Source organism: Nannospalax galili, unplaced genomic scaffold, assembly GCF_000622305.1.
Source record: "Nannospalax galili isolate Female #2095 unplaced genomic scaffold, S.galili_v1.0 scaffold212, whole genome shotgun sequence".
Classification (NCBI taxonomy): domain Eukaryota; kingdom Metazoa; phylum Chordata; class Mammalia; order Rodentia; family Spalacidae; genus Nannospalax; species Nannospalax galili.
Genome location: NW_008333884.1, coordinates 2,826,479 through 2,842,995, shown reverse-complemented (window position 1 = coordinate 2,842,995; position 16,517 = coordinate 2,826,479). Strand labels below are relative to the sequence as shown.

The 16,517-nt window shown below is 42.0% G+C and overlaps 1 protein-coding gene across 1 annotated transcript in view; it reads left to right on the top strand.

The window, feature by feature from the left end:
* Window positions 1-6,026, top strand: part of Ywhae (tyrosine 3-monooxygenase/tryptophan 5-monooxygenase activation protein epsilon) — a 40,955-nt gene extending 34,929 nt beyond the window's left edge. The window contains exon 6 of the mRNA XM_008828766.3: window positions 4,980-6,026. Coding sequence (XP_008826988.1) covers window positions 4,980-5,032 — 53 coding nt within the window. The 3' untranslated portion in view covers window positions 5,033-6,026. The remainder of the gene's footprint in view (window positions 1-4,979) is intronic.
* Window positions 6,027-16,517: the final 10,491 nt, after the last annotated feature.

Here is a 16,517-nt window from a genome sequence, read left to right as displayed (position 1 = left end):
ATTTAAGCAACAGCTACACTTCCATTACCCAAAGATCATTTTTTAAAAAAATTTATTTAATAAATAATGTGTATATGTGTATTGCCTGCATGTAGGTAAGTGCACCTGGGTCATGCAATGCCCGCAAAGATCAGAAGAGGCTGTCGGATCCCCTGGGATTATAGTTACGGACAATTGTTAGGCTGCCATGTGGGTGCTGGGATTCGAACCCTGGTTTTCTGCAAGAACAACCAGTGTCCTTAACTGCTGAGCCATCTCTCCAGCAGCCCCCCCAAGATCTTATTTTTGGTCTTTTTGAAGCAGGGTCCCTCTGTAAGCCCCAGCTGTCCTGGAACTCACTATGTAGACCAGGCTGGCCTTGAACTCATAGAGATCCACCTGCCTCTGCCTCCCAAGTGCAGGCATGCACCACCACGCCTGACTCAAAAGATGATTTTATCTGGTATTGACAAAGTATTGTGAGTGTTAGTTTTACACTTGGTGGCTATAGCAGGAAATAGGAGGAGATTGGAGACAAAGTTGATTGAAATTTTTTTTTTTTTTGTCATTTTGAGAATGGGGATCTCCCTGTAGCCTCAACTGGCCTGGAGCTTGCTGTGTAGACCAGGCTGGCCTTGAACTCACAGCGCTCTGCCTGCCTCTGCTTTCCGAGTACTGGGATTAAAATCATGGGCCACCATGCCTGGGTGCCATTCTATTTTTATATGAAAGTAATCTTTTAAGCTTAATTTAAATTTTACTAGTGTGGGAGGGGTACATGTACCAGGTGTTCATATGGAAGTCAGATGAGTTAGTTCTCCACTTTTATGTGGGGTCCAGGGATTGGGCTTAGGTTATCAAGCTTTCAGGACAAAGTTCCTTTACCTGCTGAGTCATCTTGCCAGCCTTTATAAATACTTCTTTAAAAAAAAATTTGATTATTTTTATTTTATGTGTATGAGTGTATTGCCTGCATATATGTGAGTGCACCTATGTCGTGCAATCCTGTGGAGGTCAGAAGAGGATTTAGGATTCCCCTGGAACTGGAGTTAAGGATGGTTCATAGCTGCCATGTGGGTGCTGGGAATTGAACCCGGGTCCTCTGCAAGAGCAGTCAGTGCTCTTAACTGCTGAGCCATCTCTCCAGCCCCTATAAATACTTTTTAATTTTTATTTTAGACAGGGTTTTCCTGTAGCCCGAACTGTCCTGGAACTTGCCATGTAGACCAGGCTGGCCTCAATCTCGCAGATATACACCCGCCTCTGCTAGGTTTAAAGGTGTGTACCATCACACCTGGCTCTCCTATAATTTTTTTAAATTAATTAATTAATTACTTTATTTATTTTTTTGTCTTTTTGAGACAAGTTCTCCCTGTAGCCCCCAACTGTCCTGGAACTCACTATGTAGACCAGGCTGGTTTTGAATTCACAGAGATCTGCCTGCTCTGCCTCCCTAGTGCTGGGATTAAAGGTATGCACCACCATGCCCAGCTTAAAATTATTTTTATTTTAAGTGTATGAGTGTTTTGCCTGAATGTATGTAAATGTACCCCTGTGTGCAATGACTGAGGAGGTCAGAAGAAATTACGAGAAGGGGGAGGAAGAGAGGAAGAGGGAGGGAGGAGAGAGAATATTCATGTATATATTCTGAAGTGGTGAATGTATATATGGAGGACAGAGGACAGCCCTAGGCTGTGCTATTCTTTAGGTACCTTCCACCTTGGGTTTTTTGTTTTTGTTTCTTGAGAATGGGTCTCTCTCACTGGCTAGCAATATCTAGAGATCCATACATCTCCTGAGATTAGAAGTATGCCTCTCCACACTTGGCTTTTTTATGTAGATTTGGGGATTAAACTCAGTGCCTCATTTCTGTGTCACAAGCACTTTAAAGACTGAGTTTTCCCTCAATTTTATTACTACTGTTTGTGTGTATGAAGTGAGGACGGGTACCCATGTGGAACTACTGTGTGGAATTTGTAGTATTTTATTACTGACTCTGACGAATGTAATTTGGCGATAAAGAGATGGCTCAGTGGTTAAGAGGACCTGGGTTTTGTTCCCAGCACCCATGTGACAGTTTAACACCATACTCTGAAACTCTGGTTCCAGGAATCCAATACCCTCTTCTGGCCAGTGTGGGCACTGCATGCAGGTGATGCAGAGAAGACATTCATACACATAAAATAAATTTTAAAGTGTCATTAAATATGTGGATTTAGACTTTCTAAAGAGGGACTTGAGAGATGACTCAGCTGTTAAGAATACTTGCTGTTCTTCTAAAGGACCTGGGTTTGAGTTGCAGCACCCACATGGTGGCTAAGAACTGACTATAACTCCAGTTCCAGGGGATCCAACACCTTCTTCTGGCCTCTGTGGGCATTGTACACATGTGGTGCACTTAACATACATGCAGGCAAAAACACTCATACACATAAAATAATAATAAATACAAAAAATTGCCAAAGGAAGATCCCATACGTTTTACATAACTACTTTTATGCATTTTTATTACAGAACATGTTATTTTTGGTTTTTTTTTGGTCTTTTTGAAACAGGGTCTCAAACTGGCCTAGAACTTGCTATGTAGACCAGGCTGGCCTCAAACTCAACAGAAATCAGCCTGCCTCTGTTTCCTGAGTGCTGGGATTAAAGGTGTGCGCCACTATGCCCAGCCACATAATTCTTATTTTAAAAAATTTATTAGGTTTTTTTTGGTCTTTTTGAGACAGGGTCTCCCAGTAGCCCCAGCTGTCCTGGAACTCACTATGTAGACCAGGCTGGCCTTGAACTCACAGAGATCCACCTGCCTCTGCCTCCCAAGTGCTGGGACTAAAGGTATGCTTACTCACCACACTGCAAGTCTGGCAATCAGAGGATGATAACAGAAGTTAGTTCTTTCCTTCTACCTTGTGGGTCCTGGGGCTCCAACTCCAGTTGTTGGGCTTGGTGGCAAGTTGAGCCATCTCACTGGCCCTGGAATGTAATTTTTGAAAGGGTTCACAGTTGTTTTCTTATGGAGTGATTTCAGTTCTTTTCTCTAACTATAAAAGGCCTTTTTATACATGGCTTCATAGAGAGGGAATTTGTGCTCTCTGCTTGTTCTTCCTCTTGAAGTGTAGAAACAGTGGGCAAAGCAATGCAGATCTGTGGACACACCCCTTCCCCATAGTCTGTACATCTCCAAAAGGAATATTCTTAGTTTCTTAGGAATAAGGAAGGATTGGGCAGATTTGCTTGATGTTTATGCAGAATAAACAGACTGACTCTGACTTCCCTATATCATTGATGTTTTCCTTGTCCTGCTCCTGGTTTATTTTTCTTGTAATGTGCTTTCATTTGATTGTTCTCCCTCCCTTTCTTCTCGTATATAGATTCCTAAAGGAAAATCCAACTCTTCCTTTCCTTAAAACTCTACTTTGTAAGTCATTGCCATGGCACAGTGCTTTCTGCTTTTTAGTTTTGGTTCTTCATTAATCATGCTTGCATATCACCATCCTGTCGCTTACAAAATTGCCTGTTCTACATTCCAGGGTGCTGAATCTCTTAAGACATGGCCTGCTACCCTGCCCTATTTCGAGTTGGGTGTGACTTTTATGATGAGTGATTTATATAACTTGTATGACAAAGTTACTTGCCAAAGTTTAAAGTAACTTTGACATGCTTTACGGTTGCTTATGTGTTCTCATGTTGTATGTTAGCCAGTGTATTCCTGTCATAAATGAAAGTAAATACAAAAGTTCTTGAGTTTGGATACAGTGTTCTTTGGGGACAGTTGCTGCCCCCCCCCCCCCCCCCCGTTCTTTCCTTGGTAGACAGTTATATTTTTGTCTTTGCATATCTTTTCTATCTTCCAGGTTAAAACCTTTCATGTGCTTTAAGTAACTTTTAAGTCACATGTCAAATATTTTTATTATGAGATTTTAGAATTATCTTTACTTAATTCTTACTGATGTGGCAGCATTTAACCTCAGAGATGTTTCAGATTTTCAAAGCTGGCCTCACCTCAGTGTTAAGTGCTGGGTGTTTAGGCATTGTGACTAGGTGGGTTTTCATCTTAGCTGTTTTATTTGAGTTTGTGTTTATGTATATATTTATGTGTTGCTAGGGATTGAATGTAGGGTCTTATGCATGCTATGTGCATGCTATATCCCTTAACTGAATATTTTATTCAAACTAGTAATTCTCAGAATTAGATAAAGTACAGAAGACTACAATTTTACCTGTTAGATCGTTTGTTTTTTTAAAGCAAAAACTTCGCATGTTTTCTTATTACGGCTGATGTGATTGATGCTTATTAGTAGTGGTAGATGACCCTTGGGTGAATAGACTCAGCTCTCCACTGCATGTCATAGTACAGTTGAAAGTCCTAGGTTAATTGTCATGTTTGAAGAGAAATAGCATGAAAAAACTGGTCCAAATGCCCTTCTTGAATAACCTCAGTGGTCTGCTTTGCTGAGCATGCTGTTTCCCTATGAAGGAAAGAATCTGGTGAGTGTGGTCTATCTGGCCACAAGACAGTGTTGAATGTTTGTGTACAAGAGCACACATCTTCCTCCAAACACTAGAGAACTCCTTCGGAGCTTTTTATTTCATGGAAGCATTGCTGATGTTGAGCTTGTGGGTAAATTACACCCCCCATCCCCCAAAAGCAAAATACTGTTGATTCTTGGAAGAGGTGAGGTTATTGAGAAAGAGTATTTGACCCAAGAAACACATGAAAGCTTGAAGGTAATTTCAAAAGTATTCTTACTTGGCTGTGTACTTTTTAAGAGCTTGTTTAACATAAAAACATTTGGTTTTATGTACTTTTTTTGTTACTTTTTTTCCTTGACCATTTCAGGATGATTGGTTGCAACTCTTGGTTTAAGCATCTCAGGTGTCAAGGACAGTAGAAGTCCTCTGCCTGCCTGTGTTAGTAATGATTATAGGGATCTTGATGCTTGGAATGGTATTTTTGTGACTCCTATAATATCAAATAATTTTGTTGTTCTTCCTTACAGGTGAAGAGCAGAATAAAGAAGCGCTGCAGGATGTGGAAGATGAAAATCAGTGAGACATAAAAAAGCCAACAAGAGAAACCATCTCTGACCACCCCATCCTCCCCACCCCACCCCTTGGAAGTTCCCCTTTGTCACTGAGAACCACCAAATCTGACTTTTACATTTGGTCTCAGAATTTAGGTTCCTGCCCTGTTGTTTTTTTTTTTTTTTTTTTTTTTTTTTTTCTTTTGTTCCCCACCCTCCCCTGTTTTTGAAAAACAGTTTTCAAAAGTTCTTAAAGGCAAGAGTGACTTTCTCTGGATGTTACTGGTTCCAGCTTTCAAGTTCTTTAAGACACTAACAGGACTGCATAAAGGCTTTTTCAGCATTACTGTATCGTCTCTAGCCATGTATGGCAAGATCATCATTAGAAATGGAAATGGCACTTTTGAGAGAGAGCCTGTAGACTTCTAGGTGATGCAGCTGAGATTAATCACATGATAGAGGCACATATGCTATTATTTTCCCTTTAAAAAAATTGTTTAAGTTGGGTTTTTACCAATGTTTCACCTTAACTCAATTGGGTGTTAACTTGAGGTGGTTAAAGGTTGTTCTGGGGGAGTTTGTCATAATGGTTTTGCTGTAAAAAGTGTTTGGAACTCTGCCGAAGTGTTGCTGAAAAGCGTGGTGCTGGTAACAGTTCAACAATCCGTGGCTGCTCATTCTTGCCGACTCTTACTCTCCCTCTGAAGCAGGTTAGCGTTGAAGGTGGTATGGAAGAGCCTGCATGCGTGTTCAACTCTTTGTTTCTTCTCCTTCCCTCTCCTACTTCCCTCCCCCTTCCCTATCCTTCGCTCGCTCAACCTCTTTCGTTCAGTATGTGTAACTTGAAGCTAATTTGTACTACTGGATATCTGACTGGAGCCACAGATACAGAATCTGTATTGTTCTTACTGAAACACAGCATGGAATTAACATTAAACTTAAATAAAACAAACCTAAATTAAAAATGCCAAATATATCACGCCTCCATCCTTTATACTTCTAAAATAAAATCTCCAGCCCAAACACGTTTGACAGTATTGTTTGTCTAAATGTGAAAAGATTCCTTCGTTGTTCTTCCATAAATGATTTGCCTGTTTCCCAAAGATGTATATTTTGGAAAAAAACAAAACAAAATGCTGCTTGTTACCTGGTTGTAATTTAAGCCTACGATTACTTGGACCAGTTAGCAACACAATATTTGTTAATCATCAAAGTTGATCATTAAAGTACAACAGTCGTATTTAACACAGGTGTTAACTATGGATCATTTTCTACCGTGTAATTTTGAGTTGTATGACCAGATAAGGCTTAATGTGTCAGAATAATACTCCTTGATCTAAGGTAAAATTCTACTCCCGCATTGAAAAAAGTCAGTGGCAAGAACAGATAGTAATTTTTTTTTTTTTTTTTTTTTTGAGACAGGGTCTTCCTGTAGCCCCAGCTGGCCTGGAACTCACTATGTAGACCAGGCTGGCCTTGAACTCACAGATATCTGCCTGCCTCAAAGTGCTGGGATTAAAGGTGTGGCCACACCTGGCCGTATTACACGTAACTGGACATGGATATGGAAATAGTTTCTGCAGAGGCTACCTAAGTTGCATCATTGCCTGCAGATGATTACTTTATCTTACAGATTACCTCATACTTTTGTCTTACTTTAACAGGGATGCATGCCTAGATGCTTTTAAAAGCAACGCTTAGCTGGGCGTGGTGGCGCACGCCTGTAGTCCCAGGGCTTGGGAGGCAGAGACAGGTGGATCTCTTGAGTTCAAGGCCACCCTGGTCTACATAGTGAGTTCCAGGACAGCTGGGGCTGCAGGGAGACCCTGCTTCAAAAAGACAAAAAAACAAAACGTTTAGGCAAGTTGTATCCAATTTTCTAGTTATAGCAGTCCTTGCAATACAACCCTCACGATGTTAATGTGTGAAGGTTTTTACATGTATATTTCGGTAGATTTGTACATTTTTAGATACCCTGAATCACAAAACATGCTTTGTTTTTGCTGTGTTGGGGATTGAAGTTGTGTTTTGTTTTTAAAGACAGTTTTGAGAGACAAAAAGACACTCTAGATGTGATGGTCCTGCAGGCCTTTAATCCCCAAGAGGCTGTCAGATCTCTTGAGTTTGAGGCCAGCCTGGTCTACATAATGAGTTCCAGGCCATCCAGGGTTACACAGACACAGGGGCTGGAGAGATAGGTCAGTGGTTAAGAACACTGGCTGTTCTTGCAGAAGACCCAGATTCGAATCCCAGCACCCACATAGCAGCTAACACCTCTAACTTGTTCCAGAGGATTTGACAGCCTCTTCTGTCCTCCACAGGTATTGCATGACATGGGTGCACTTTTACCTACATGTAGGCAATTACATGCATACACATAAAAAAATATGAGGCAGGTGGAGCTCTGTGAGTTCAAAGCCAGCCGGGTCTACTTAGTGCGTTCTAGGCCAGCTGGGGCTATAGGGAGACCCTGTCTCATACCAAAAAAGAAAAAAATCTTTTGCACTTGCAACAGTTCTTCCAATTTAAAATAGTTTTCTTGGTGTGTAGTAAAACTACAATTCATAGAGAACCAGAGATATATTATGAGATTAAATATGCTTCTCAAGTTGCCATGGCAGTTAACCTTTTGTGTTGTGTGCAGGTGTGCATGCATGTAGAGACCAGCGATGAACCTTAGGTGTCATTGCTCAGTCGTGGTCCAACTTATTTTTTTTAATTTATTTTTTTTGGTCTTTTTGAAGCAGGGTCTCCCTATAAGCCCCAGCTGTCCTGGAACTCACTATGTAGACCAGGCTGGCCTTGAACTCGCAGAGATCCTCCTGTCTCTGCCTCCCAAGTGCTGGGACTACAGGCATGTGCCACCACGCCTGGCTTAATATTTTATTTTTAAATTGTATGAGTGTATTGCTTGCATGTATGTAAGTGCACTCAAGTAGTGCAATGCCTGTGGAGGTCAGAAGAGAGCATCAGATTCCCCTGGAACTGGGGTTACAGGTGGTTGTTGGCTGCATGTGGTTGCTGGGAACTGAATCGGTGTTGTCTGGTGTAGCACCCAGTGCTCTTAAATGCTGAGCCACCTCTCCAGGCCTTTTTTTTTTTTTTTTTTTTTTTTTGAGACGGGGTCTCCTTGTACCCCCGGCTGCCCTGAACCTCACTATGTAGACTAGGCTGTCCTTGACCCCACAAAGACCCGCCTGCCTCTGCCTCCCAAGTGCTGGGATTAAAGTTGTGTGCCACCACACCTGGCTGCCCTCTTTATTTTTAAATTTATTTTTATTTGTACAAATTTTTGATTGCAGTATGTATACTGGTATGTGTGTATGGCCCTTGAAGGTCAGAAGAGGGCGACAGAGCCACTATATGGGTGCTAGGAATTGAACCTGAGTCTAATGGAAGTGCTCTTAACCTCTAAGCCACTCCTCCAAACTCCATTTACTTACTGAGATTTTGTCTCTTGCCTGGAGCTTCTCATGAATGTGGGTACTCCTTCCCTAAGGCTGTATTGGAAAGTCTTCCCCCAAGCACGAAGGGTGGCTTCCATACCCTATATTCCTTTAGCCCTCCCCCATGCCACCTGAACCTAGGGCCTACTGGTTGGTTGGGAGATGTGGCTGGACTATACGTTGAGGATCCTGTGACTCCCAGTGACTGTCTTAGACAAGCAGGCACAATCTCGCGTGGGAAGTTGGCATCTATTTGTTAGAGGACTGTCTTATACAACAACCAGTGAGGCACAGGCTCCCTGTTTGAGATTGCAAATGCTTACTACCAAGCCCTCCTTTTTTTATATGGGTTGTGGGGTACAAATCCAGGTCCTCCTGTTTGCAAAGCAAATACTTCACCAGCTGAACTATCTCAACAATCCTGTCATATACTAGGACATAAAATAAGATTTAACAAATACAGGAAAAGTGGAATTTGTTTTCTAACCACAATGGAATAAAATTAGAAATCAACAAAAACTGCAGAACTTACACAGATTGAACAGCACACTTGAATGATGATTCATTGAAGAAATGAAAATTTGTAAATATTACTAGTATCAAATGGAAATGAAAACATTAAACCAAAACCTGTGGTAAACAATGAAATTGAACTGGGGCAGTTCATGGGTACTATGAGATTTCAGATACATAATCAATTGTACCAAACCCCAAATCAGGAAGATAATCGGCATAAATTAATGAAATGGAAGCAGGAAAAGAGTCAAACAGCTTGGTCTTTGAAATAGTTAAGATCAGACTGACAAATCTTTAGCCAAATTCACCAAAAGAAATTTACAGAAGAAAAACGAGATGAGGGAGCAGTGAAATTCCAAAAATAGTATACATATGCCAAATTGGAAGAAAAATTTCTAGGTCTACCAAAATTAAAGATGAAATACACCAGAACAGTGAGACTGAAGCAATCAATACTCTCAATCAAAAATCCAGGTAGTGGTCTAGTTCTGTCCGCTAGTGAGGGCGTTGAGATAGGGTCTCACTATGTAGCCCTGACAGATCTCACAGAAATCTGCCCGCTTCTGCTTCTGCAGTCCTGGGATTAAAGGTATGGACCACACCACACTAGCTCGACCTCTAATAGACATTTCAAGAGCCAGCTAGAATACTTTTCTCCTGTCCCATAAAGCAAAAAGGCAAGGGACGTGCCTACGAAGCCAGTATCACCTTGAAACCAAAACCACATAAGATACAACCAGTTTTCCTGGTAAAAGATTCTCAATAAAATATTTGGATACAAAGGAATAAAAGAAAAAACACCCACCAAAACCACCATTACCAAGTTGGCTTCGTAGCAGAGATTGCAGGGATGGTCAAATGTATGCAAGGAAGTAGTGTGATTGTTATATAAATGGTCTCATAATATGGTCTCAGGAGGTAAAAGGCATTTGATAAAACCCAGCATCTTCATTTTGAAAGCCCTGAAGAATCTGGTAAGAGAGGAGCTTGTCTCAAGAGAGGTTATCTAGGACAAGCCTACAGCCGACAGCAAGATGCAAGACGAAGCATTTCCACTAAGACAGAACTAAACTAAAACTGGGAATCTGGTGTCTTTCTCCACTTTTATTCAAAAGCATTTGAAATCAGCTAGAGCAGTAAGAGAAGAAAATAAAGGATACAAATAGGAAAAGAGGTCATAGTATCCTTATTTGCAAACTGTATGAAATCCTATCAGAAAACTTAGATCTGATAAAACTTAGAAAAGTGGCAGGATACAAAACTAACTTAAAAGCCTTGCTGTATCAATTACAAACATGCTGAAAAATCGAAAGAGCTCTGCCCATGTGGGTTCACCTCCACTCTCAGTACCAACTTACATATTACTTTTCTGTTTTTGACGAACATGACCAAGACTACTTACAGAAGAAGCGTTTATTTGGCTTACCATTCCAGAGGCAGGGAAGCATGGCAGCAGAGGTGGCTGGAGCAGACAGCTGAGGGCTTCTATCTTCATGCCACACAAGAACCAGCATACAAAACTAGAAGTGAGACAAGGCTTGAACGCTCAAAGCCCACCCCCAGCAGGACCGCACTTCCTAAACTTCCCAAAACAACGTCATTCACTGGGAACAAAGCGTTCAAATACTTCAAGCCTGTAGGGGATATTTCTCATTCAAACTACCACAGGAGAGGAGACTGGGAAGGATAGCAGGACATGGGGAAATATGCACAAAATATATTATATACTTGTGTGAAAATGGCCTTAGGTAACCCTGTACAACAAAATTTTGAAATATTTTCTCCCTCCAAATTAAAAAAATTTTTTTTTGTGTGTGAGTGTATTATCTTCATGTAAGTACACACCCATCATGCAATGCCTGCAGAGGTCAGATTCCCTTGGAACTGGAGTTATGGAAAGATGTTAGCTGTCATGTGGGTGCCGGGAATCAAACCCCGGTCCTCTGCAAGAACCAGTGCTCTTAACTGCTGAGGCATCTCTCCAGCCCCACAAATAGTGCTCATAATCATTGAGCTATCTCTCTAGCATCCCGTTCCCTCTCCAATTTTTTTTTTTTGAAGCCAACCTAGTTAAGATGTAAACCAAAACAAAAGGTCTCAATTTGGGGACTGCAGAGATGGCTCTTGGTTAAGAGCACTTGCTGTTCTTCCAGAAGACCTAGGTTCGCTTCCGAGCACCCAGCTAACAACTCTCCATAACTCTAGTTCCAGGGGGTCCAGCTCCCTCTTCTGGTTTCTGTGAGCATTGCATGCATGTGGTGCACTTACTTGCAGGCAAAATATACACATAACACAGGATGTTCGCTCTCAGGAGCTGGAGTTAGAGGCTGTTGTGAGCTGCCTGACATAGGTACTGGGAACCAAACTTGGATCCTCTGAAAGGGCAGGAAGCGCTCTTAACCAAAGAGCCATCTCTCTCTAGCACAAGCATTTTCTTTTTATTAAAAAAAAAACTATTTTTGGTCTTTTTGAGACAGGGTCTGTCTCCCTGTAGCTCCAGCTGTCCTGGAACTCACTATGTAGACCAGGCTGGCCTCAGACTCACAGAGATCTGACTGCCTGTGTCTCCCAAGTGCTGGGATCAAAGGCATGTGCCACTACACCTGGTGTGTTTTTTTTCTTTTTTAAGATATTTATGTGCATATGTGTAGGCCTGAGTATATGTATGTGCATACAGGTGTTTTGGGGGGTCTAGGAGAAGTTTTCAGATCCCTTGAAACTGGAATAACAGGTGGTTGTAAGTCACCCAATGTGGGTGCTAGGAACTGAACCTGGGTCTTCTGTAAGAGCAGTAAGTGCTCTTAACTTCTGAGCCACCTCTCTAGCCCCAGAATTCTAACTTTTTGGGAGGCAGAGGGGTAGTCTCACTGTAACCCTGGCATGCACATGATGCCTTAATATTGTATGTGCATTAATGGAATAAACAAGTCATTGAACATACATAAATTCAGCTTTAGTGTTTACAGTTTTTCCTATAGTATGCAGGTGTTTCAGTTCCTTCATGTCTTTTTTTTTTTTTTTTTTTTTTTTTTTTTGAGACAGGGTTTCCCTGTAGCCTCAGCTGGCCTGGGACTCACTATAGACAATGCTAACCTTGATCTCAGAGAGATCTGCCTGCCTCTGCCTCCCAAGTTCTGGGATTAAAAGCGTGTACCACCACACCAGGTGAAAGATTTTCTTTAAATTAATTTATTTTTAGTTTATGTGTATGAGTGTTGTGCCTGAGTGTATGTAAGTGTACCTATATCATGCTGTGTGCATGGAGGCCAGAAGAGGGTGCTGGATCCCTTGGAACTGGAATTATGGATGATTGCTAGCTGCCATATGTGTGCTGGGAACTGAACCCAGGTCCTCTGCAAGAGCAGCCAGGGCTCTTAACTGCCAACCACCAAGCCATCTCCAGCCCAAGAATATGTTCTTGTTATAATTCCTATAACATTTTCCAATTCTGTGCTCTGTTTTTTTCATTTGCTTAATGATTTTTTTTTTAAAGAAAGAGAGAGTTGTAGCCCCAGCTATGTAGACCAGGCTGGACTGGAACTCACAGAGATCCACCTGCCTCTGCCTCCTGAGTGCTGGGATTAAAGGTGTGCACCACCTTGCCCTGCCTTCATCTCGCCCATTTTTGAACTTGGTGTAAATACAACCACAAAGTTTTCTGGGTTTTATCTATGTCATTGTCTATAATAATAGTGTGTTTTCATGGTTATATAATATTCATTTGTGTTCACGTATCTTATGGGTAGATATCAAGTTGTTTTCAGATTTTGAGCTACAAATAATGTGTACATTCTTAGACATTTCCTTTGGGTCCTAGGTATTGAACTTATATCATCAGTTTTGGCAGCAAGCACCACTAACCACTGAGCCATCTCACCAGCTCTCTTCATTTCAACACAGAGCAACATCTCCATCTTTTCCTTTAAGGTGTGTGCTTTACATAGCCTACTGAAGAAGTAATTGTCATTTGAGAGGCTGTGTGATGATTAATCTTGTCAATTTAACTGGATTTAGAATCACCATAGCAACACACTGAAGAGGGAAGATCCACCCTGAATGTCTCATAGGCTCGTGTCCTGGGTGGAGTGAAAACCAAATTGAGTACCAACATTCCAGCTCTCTGCTTCCTGACTGCAGATGCACTGTGACCTTATTCCTGCTGCCATGCCTTCTGCAGCAGTGTGATGCCATGTTACAGTGATGTCTAAATTAGGACAGCCTGGTTCTTAGCATCCATTTAAACTAAGAATGGGGGCCAGAACTGTTGTGAGAACTTGTTCCTTTAGATTTCTCCTGGAACTGCTCTGGAACAACAGCCTTGCACTGTCTTTATTTAATCTGTGCATCCAGCATGAAATGGGGAAGGAAAAGCAGAACCTTATCTTCGTATTCTTTTTTTTTTTTTTTTTTCAGTCTTTTTGAGACAGGGTCTCCCTGTAGCCCCAGCTGACCTGGAACTCGCTATGTAGACCAGGCTGGCCTCGAACTCACAGAGATCCACCTGCCTCTGCCTCCTGAGTGCTGGGATTAAAGGTGTGCGCCACCACACCCGACCTTCTTATTCTTTTTATAATTTTAATTTTTTCTTTCTTTTTTTTTTTTTTTTTTTTTTTTTTTTTTGTCTTTTTTTGAGACAAAGTCTCCCTGTAACCTCAGCTGACCTGGAACTCACTATGATGTAGACCAGGCTGGCCTTGAACTCCCATGTGCTGGGTTCAAAGGTGTGCACCACCATGCCTGGCTGAGATAGTGTTAAATTATCTCAAAACAGAAGATTAAGATTCTTTGGTTATAAGGTTAGGTAAAAGTAATTTGTTCAGAAGTCATTCCCACAGCCTTCCCTCATGATGGACTGTATGCTACTGCTTCTCCTCTTCCTCCTCCTCCTTCGTCATCATCTTCTTCTTCTTTGGTCTTTCTGAGACAAGATCTCCCTATAACCCTAGCTGGCCTGTCACTTGTTATATAGACCAGGCTGGCCTCCCACTCATAGAGATCTGCCTGCCTCTGCATCTGCCACCATGCCTGGCAGACTATAGCTCTTCTTAAACCATGGGTCAAAATAAACCTTAAGTTGTCTCTTTTTGTCAGACATTTGGTGACAGCAATAAGAGAAGAAACTCACAAGAGGCTGAGGCAGGAAGATTGTGAGTTCAAAGCCAGCACAGGTGCCATAAGGACTCATTTTCCAAAAATAACAAAATTACCTCAAGATCATGAATCTTTTACATTAGTTTCTAGAAACTGCTTTTCTTCTTTTCATAGAATAATGCAGAATCGATTTTCTGCATGGTATGAGGGAAGTGCTAAAAATAGGTTGGGTGCTTGGGAGATGGCTCAAAAAGACCAAAAAAAAAAAAAAAGTTATAAAAGTATCTCCTGTGAGTCCTCAGTTTGCTTTTCATCAGGATATACACTGGTTAATCATAGCTCCTGCATTTACACATATACCTAGGAATTTTGTCATTTTCAATACTAGAAATACAAAAACAAAAACTGCAGTTATTCTTGTTTTTATTTAATGAATTAGTTAATTTGTTTAGTTTTTTCATCTCATTGGTCTGGGACTCACTATGTAGAACAGGATGGCCAAGCTAGCAACCTTCTGGAATTATGATTTTTATTGAATCTATGAATCAACTTGGAGAGAATTAAAATAGTTAGTTCTACATTTATGTTCTTTTTTTTTCTTTTTTGGTCTTTTTGAGACAGGGTTTCCCGGTAGCCCCAGCTGACCTGGGAAAGGCTATGTAGACCAGGCTGGCCTTGAACTCACAGAGATCAGCCTGCCTCTGCCTCCCAAGTGCTGGGATTAAAGGTGTGCACCACCATGCCTGGCACATTTATGTTTTTTAAAAAATATTATTATTTTTTAATAGAGCATAGGGTAGGGGTTTAATTTACAGAAGAGTGGGTGCCCCCCATTTACAGCTGTGCTGGAAAGCCTGCATTCAAATATAGATCCAGTGACTTCCTGACAGCCACACAAAATGGTGAGAGAGGTGCTTCATGGCATTATCAGCTTATATATCTTTTGCCCCTCCCACCAGATGCAGGTAAGGTCGACTGATTGGGTGGGAGGGGTAACTGACTCCCCCCTCATCTCCATGATGAGTGTGGGCAGGAGGTGTGACTAGAGCTTGCCAGCATAGTGGCTGGAGGACATTTCCAGTTAACATGCCACCCCTTCCTTTGGCTCTTACAATCTTTCTGCCAACCTCTTCTGCAAAAGTCCCTGAGCCTTGGAGGGAATGGTAGGTGTGGGATTAAAGGTGTGCATCACCACGTCCAGCTGAGGTTTTTTTTTGTTTTGTTTGTTTTTTTTTTTTGGTCTTTTTGAGACAGGGTCTCCCTGTAGCCCCAGCTGTCCTGGAACTCACTATGTAGACCAGGCTGGCCTTGAACTCACAGAGATCCGCCTGCCTCTGCCTCCCGAGGGCTGGGACTACAGGTGTGTGTCACCATGCCCAGCTTGAGGGTTTTTTTTTTTAAATTATATTTATGAGCCGGGCTTTAATCCCAGCCTTAATCCTAGCACTCAGGTGGCAGAGGCAGGTGGATCTCTGAGTTTGAGGTCAGTCTGGTCTATAGAGACAGTTCCAGGTCAGCTGGGCTATATAGTGAGACCCTGTGCCAAAAAATTACATTTATTTATTTGTTTTATGTGTATTTGTGTATATGTGTGGGAGTGTGTGCTACAGTGGGTGTGTGAAGATCAGTGGACAGTTTATGGGAGTCCAGTCTCTGCTTCCATCATGTGGGTCCCAGAGCACCTGTCTTTTCTTCCCCCTGGCCAGTCCCTCTCCTTCCTCCTTCACTGCTGGCTCAGGGACTTCCTGTGAAAGACAGGTATTACTCTGTGTACCCTGACCATATCTATGGTTTTAATCTGTGGTGTGACCTCCTGCCTTTCACCCCAAGGTGTGAGTCATAATGTGGACTGAGTCATTTCTCTCCTGAGAATCTAAACTGAGAGACACAGAGAACGTTCCTACTTAACTATGCAGAGCCAGACTGAAAGGCCACTCAGACTTAGAACTGGACCATCATTTTGGATGATGCTGTGATGGCTCAGCTGTGCTGTGGACAGATGAAGGGACATGGAGGTTGTGTCATAGGTTACACATATGCACTGACATGTCATTTAGCCTTAGAAGTAGGAACTTGTTGCTGGGTGTGGTGGTGCACACCTTTAGTCCCAGTACTTGGGAGGCAGAGGCAGGTGAGTTTTTGTGAGTTTGAGGCCAGCCTGGTTTATATAACAGCTGGGGCTATGGGGAGACCCTGTCTCAAAAAGACAAAAAAAAAAAAAAAAAAAAAAAAAAAAAAGAAGAAGAAGAAGGAGCCTGTCTTGCCATCTGCAGTGTGGATGGGCCTGGAGGACATTTTGTTAAATGATGGGGGCCAGTTCCAGAGGGACAGTGCTGCTGGGAACTGGGGAGATGGGACTGAGCTGCAGTGGGCCCTGGGAACCCCTACTTTGCCTGGGCATGCCTTGTGATTTGCAAGCAATGGAGCTTGGAATTTGAAGTAGATTCTGAAGCCACACAGC